Here is a 4948-nt window from a genome sequence, read left to right on the forward strand (position 1 = left end):
CCCCCCCCATCTTTCATGTGGAATATATACACACACACACACACACACACACACACACACACACACACACACACACACACACTATTAACGTATTTTAAGAGACAAAATGAATGCTTTATGTACACAGCATTTGCCTCAAGGCCTCATGGCTCTTCAGTATGAATAGTACTGTCACGGCAGCAACACCATCTATAACTCACAGTGTATGAATGAATATGGCAGGCTATTTATCCTCGTGGCCCTCTCATTGTGCGGGACAGAGAGACAGTGAATGTTTTTGTTGATGCTCTTGACTAAACAGATTTGTATTAGACATATTGGATGGTCAAGAAAATAAAGACATACAATAGCAGACATGGACCCGCACGGGCTAAGAGAGCGAGCATTCATTCACTGTCGGGGGTGTGCGGCATTATTTATCTCCCTCTCTTTCAGGAGCGTATGCGGAGCGGCTGTGGAGCAGCTGCGGAGGAATGATGTACGCCACGGCAGCCTCTGCTCCCCTTCAACATTTATCAGAGAGTGAGGCTGGGGCGACCCACATCACTTACCTTTATAGGCCCACCTGACAGCATGGTACACCTCATAGTCATCACATACACAGACCTCTCAACGGTGTGTGTGTGTGTGTGTGTGTGTGTGTGTGTGTGTGTGTGTGTGTGTGTGTGTGTGTGTGTGTGTGTGTGTGTGTGTGTGTACGTGGGCATACTAAGTGTAACCTGTCACACAGAAGTACTATATCATCTGTGCATGATATCTGAAAGCAGCTTTAACACATCTGAAGCTTTGAAATGTGTTAAAATGTCACCATGTTCCCAAAGAAACACCCCTGCTGTTAAGGTTTTTAAATATGCATGTTACGCGCTTCATATCAGATCCAGGTAACAATGAAAACATTCTCACCTGCATTGTTCTGCTCTGGTGTGAGCTCGTATAAAACAACACCTATGTTCGTAAAGCACAGCAGGGGACCAAAGAAGTTTCAACAAAGTCAGCGGGGGATTCTCCTGAGTGATTGTTTGCTCCTGCTTTGCATTCACAGAGCGAGACACACCCTCCAACATTACTGTACCTCCACTATTAAGAGGCTGGGACTGCTCCGCGCACACACCTGCAGGCTGTCGCTCAGAACTACACCCCTGGAGCTGTTCAGGCGGTTTGACTGCATGGCCCCATTGTCTAACAAAATCAAAACAGCCTACAGGTACGTTCCTACAAACATATCCCCCCCTCCTCTCTCCCTGAAGATCCACCGTGCCGTACAATCACCTCCCCCAACCTCACATTAGCATACACGTGAAAGTGTGGAGGAGTTTAAACAGAACTGTGATTAGTCTAAACATAAGATTTACAGAAAGCAGTAGAGAACACAGGCTGAGGGCTCTCTGTCATAGCGGGATAATGTAGTGTCAGTGGGTGTGAGTGATTGACTTTGTAATCAAACAGATTGTTCTGCAGCAGAAACGATTGAATTTCAAATCAAAGTCAACGGCACCATCAAATGTTTTTCATCTCATTAGCAATAAAAATAAGAACGAACGCGGAAAGACGGAGCAACACAACACAACACACGCACAACACTTCTGAAAATGCATGGGGATCAACAGGTGACTGATTGAGGGCTGTCTTACCTTTTTGTGATGACACGGCGGTATCTGTAGATGAAAGAGAGGAGACACACAGAGGAATGTGTTAGTAGCTGACAGGACAATTCAAGAGATGACAGTCACGGCGGTGATTTGCTGCGAGAGGGGGCGAGCCACCGAAGAGGATAAACAGATAAGGTGGACGGGGGGGGGGTTCATCTCAGATCTGCAAAAGGAATATCCACTTTACACTCATGCATGCTTGAGTAATACACACAGCAGCTTTTTCCCCCTCCACAAAGACAGACCAGGTGGAGAAAAAAAAAGCATCTGAGCAAACACATTGCAGAGAGCCCTCAAGTAGAAAGATGAGAGTCTCCAGACCCCTGGAAACCCTTGAACTCGTACACAATTTATCCTGAGTGAGCTTTCTAATAAGTAAAGAAAATGCCTTTGAGGTGCAGCGAAACACAGCAAATCAAATCCTTTCAGTAAGCATTTTAGGTTCTTACTCAGAGCCCACTAGAGACACTCCTGGCACCACAAGGCGTGGATCAAAACATGGAGTGCCTGGAGGGAAGGATGTACTGCAACACTTTTTTTTAATGCAGAACTAAACATTCACCAAAAGAAACATGTTTTGGAGGCGTGTTTGTGGAGAAAAATGCAGTACATTTAGCTTATTCATTTCATCAAATATTTACCAGGAAAGTGTTTGTAAGCTCCCAAGGTTGTTTTTTTATTTAAAAGACTTGTCAAACTTGCAGCAATGCAATAATAAAGAAAAGTAGTAGAACACAAAATGTAGTTTCATTAGTTGAAATTCTCGACAACATTTCTCTACTGGCCATCTGCCCAAATGGCTACAGACATGGGAGGGGAATAATTGAATCCGGATGGATTTGTGGTGTGCTGGGCTGAGGAAATGATAATCCAAAGCTCTGCCTAATTGCCAGAGTAAAGATGGCGCCCATTGTGGGGGTGGCTCTGGTGTTTATCAAGGCAGTGTGGCGTGGAATTGGACTTAGCATTAGGGCTTTACACACATTGTTTTGTGAGGTGTTACAGTGGATTTGAGCAAATATTGGCCGTCTGGTTATTACATGGTCTGATTGTCTGCTATGCGACTGTCCATAAGCTTTGCATGTCTAGCCTAATCTGAGAGGAGGCTTCAAATAATTAGTTAGTGAAGCACTCTCACAGCCCAGCGCAGCCAACTTTATCTTTTAAAGCAAATCATTGGTCCATTCGCTCCTCACCCAAAAGGCTTACACTTTCACCACTGTCCAAACCTTCAGAGTAAGACCATAACATATTACCCATCACAATCACAAGTCCATATCCTACTCTTCTTGTTGTTTGTTACGTTAAAGAAACGCTACCGTATGTCAAACACACATTATTTTGGGCAAGTGCGAGAAGACTGTCAACATTTAAAAAGTGAACAAGATTAAGCAGATGATCAGTTTTACAAATATTATGAAACTGTAGTTTTCAATCAGTCATTTATTCTAAACAAATCACATAAATGGAGCAGTGAAACTACTAGAAGGAAAACTAAACATGCGAGTGCTTTGAGCTTAAGCATTTAACATTTGTACATTAACTCATTTTTTAAAAAGTACTTAGTAGTAGAAGATGTCTTCAACTGAAATGCTCCTCTCGAGCTCTGTTCCTAAATATCTATAGACCACCCAAATACTGTGCAAGCTTTTTTGATGATTTTACCGAGTTGCTGTCTATAGTGTGTATTGACTTTGACCGTCTAGTTATTGTTGGTGATTTAAAATCCATGTTGACAACCCCCAGAACAGAGGGGCTAAAGAACTGTTTTGTGTTCTTGATAGCTATGGAATGACTCAGCATGTGACGGAGCCCACGCACAATAAGGGGCACACTCTGGACTTCATTATCTAAAAGGGTCTGAATATCTCTAAGGTTGTGGTGACTGATGTTGCACTGTCTGATCATTCCTGTGTTTTCTTTGAGAGCTCTATTTCTGTTCACAAATTTTTTCAAAAAGAGGTAACCACAAAGCGATATTTAACTGAAAATACTAAGGAAATGTTTACTCAGAATGTTTCTTCCATACTCGCCCCTGCTAACATCTCAGTAAATGAGCTAGTAGATCATTTTAATTCAAAAATTCAAAATGTTATAGATGCCATTGCTCCAACTAAGGTAAAGGAAGTGAATGGCAAGAAAATATCTCCATGGAGAAAGGCCATGACCGTGAAAACAGAAAAAAGAGAGTGTCGAAAAGCTGAACGCAGGTGGCAAAAAACAAATCTCCAGGTTCATTTTGAAATCTATAAAGAGAGACTTGGCTTTTATAATTTGGAATTGAAAATTGCACGACAGTCTTTCTTCTCTGACATCATTGCCAAAGACAACGCACGTGCCTTGTTTGCTACCGTTGACAGACTAACAAACCCCCCAGTGTCAGTAGCCTCTGAATTTCTATCCACCAGGGCCTGCAATACATTTTCCTCCTTCTTCACTGACAAAATTCAGAAAATTAGACAAGCAGTCAGTGCCTTTGTATCAGGTACAGAAAATGTTTTGTCCCTGTGTCCACTTAATATATCAATTCAAACACCATGACACAATTCCATCAGATTAATGATAAAAACCTAGAGGACATTATTCAACTTCTGAAATCCTCCTCCTGCTGCCTTGATATTATTCCAACAGGATTTTTCAAAAGAAATGTCATTGCATGCAAATCTCTTCACTCAGGTGTTTTTCCACAGGCCCTAAAAACGGCACTCATTAAACCGCTCTTAAAAAATAATAATCTAGATGTTTCAGTAATGAACAATTACAGGCCCATATAAAACCTCCCATTTCCAGGTAAAATCATTGAAAAAGTAGTTTTTCAACAGTTGAGTAATTTATTGCATTTAAATAACTGTTTTGATGTGTTCCAGTCAGGCTTCCGTCCAAACCACAGCACTGAGACTGCTCTTGTAAAGGTCTTCAATGACATCCACTTAAACACAGTCAGTGGCAGAACCTCAGTGTTAGTATTATTAGATCTCAGTACTGCGTTTGACACTTTTGACCACAACATATTACTAGACCGACTGGAAAACTGGGTGGGACTATCGGCAACAGTTCTAAATTGGTTTGAATCCTACTTAAAGGACATAAACAACTTTGTTTCTATAGGTAAATGGGTGAAAGACGTGCCACTCATTTTTTTCTGTTCCTAAGGTTTGAATAACTTTCAAAATGTGAACATTTCACAATAAAGTTATAAATTACTTTAAAATATCATTTTCTTTGGGCCCATATCTTGAAATACCTGATTTGGTTAAGTTTTTTTTTCTGAATATGTCCAATAACATGGGGAATCATGT

The 4948-nt window shown here is 41.4% G+C and overlaps 1 protein-coding gene across 1 annotated transcript in view; it reads right to left on the reverse strand.

Annotated features, from left to right (window-relative positions):
• LOC104955428 (cadherin-4-like) overlaps positions 1-4948 on the reverse strand; it is a 222754-nt gene that overhangs the window by 116606 nt on the left and 101200 nt on the right. Inside the window, exon 3 of the mRNA XM_010782756.1 lies at positions 1632-1655. Coding sequence (XP_010781058.1) covers positions 1632-1655 — 24 coding nt within the window. The remainder of the gene's footprint in view (positions 1-1631; positions 1656-4948) is intronic.

Source organism: Notothenia coriiceps, unplaced genomic scaffold (assembly GCF_000735185.1).
Source record: "Notothenia coriiceps isolate Sejong01 unplaced genomic scaffold, NC01 NC01_scaffold00024667, whole genome shotgun sequence".
Lineage (NCBI taxonomy): Eukaryota > Metazoa > Chordata > Actinopteri > Perciformes > Nototheniidae > Notothenia > Notothenia coriiceps.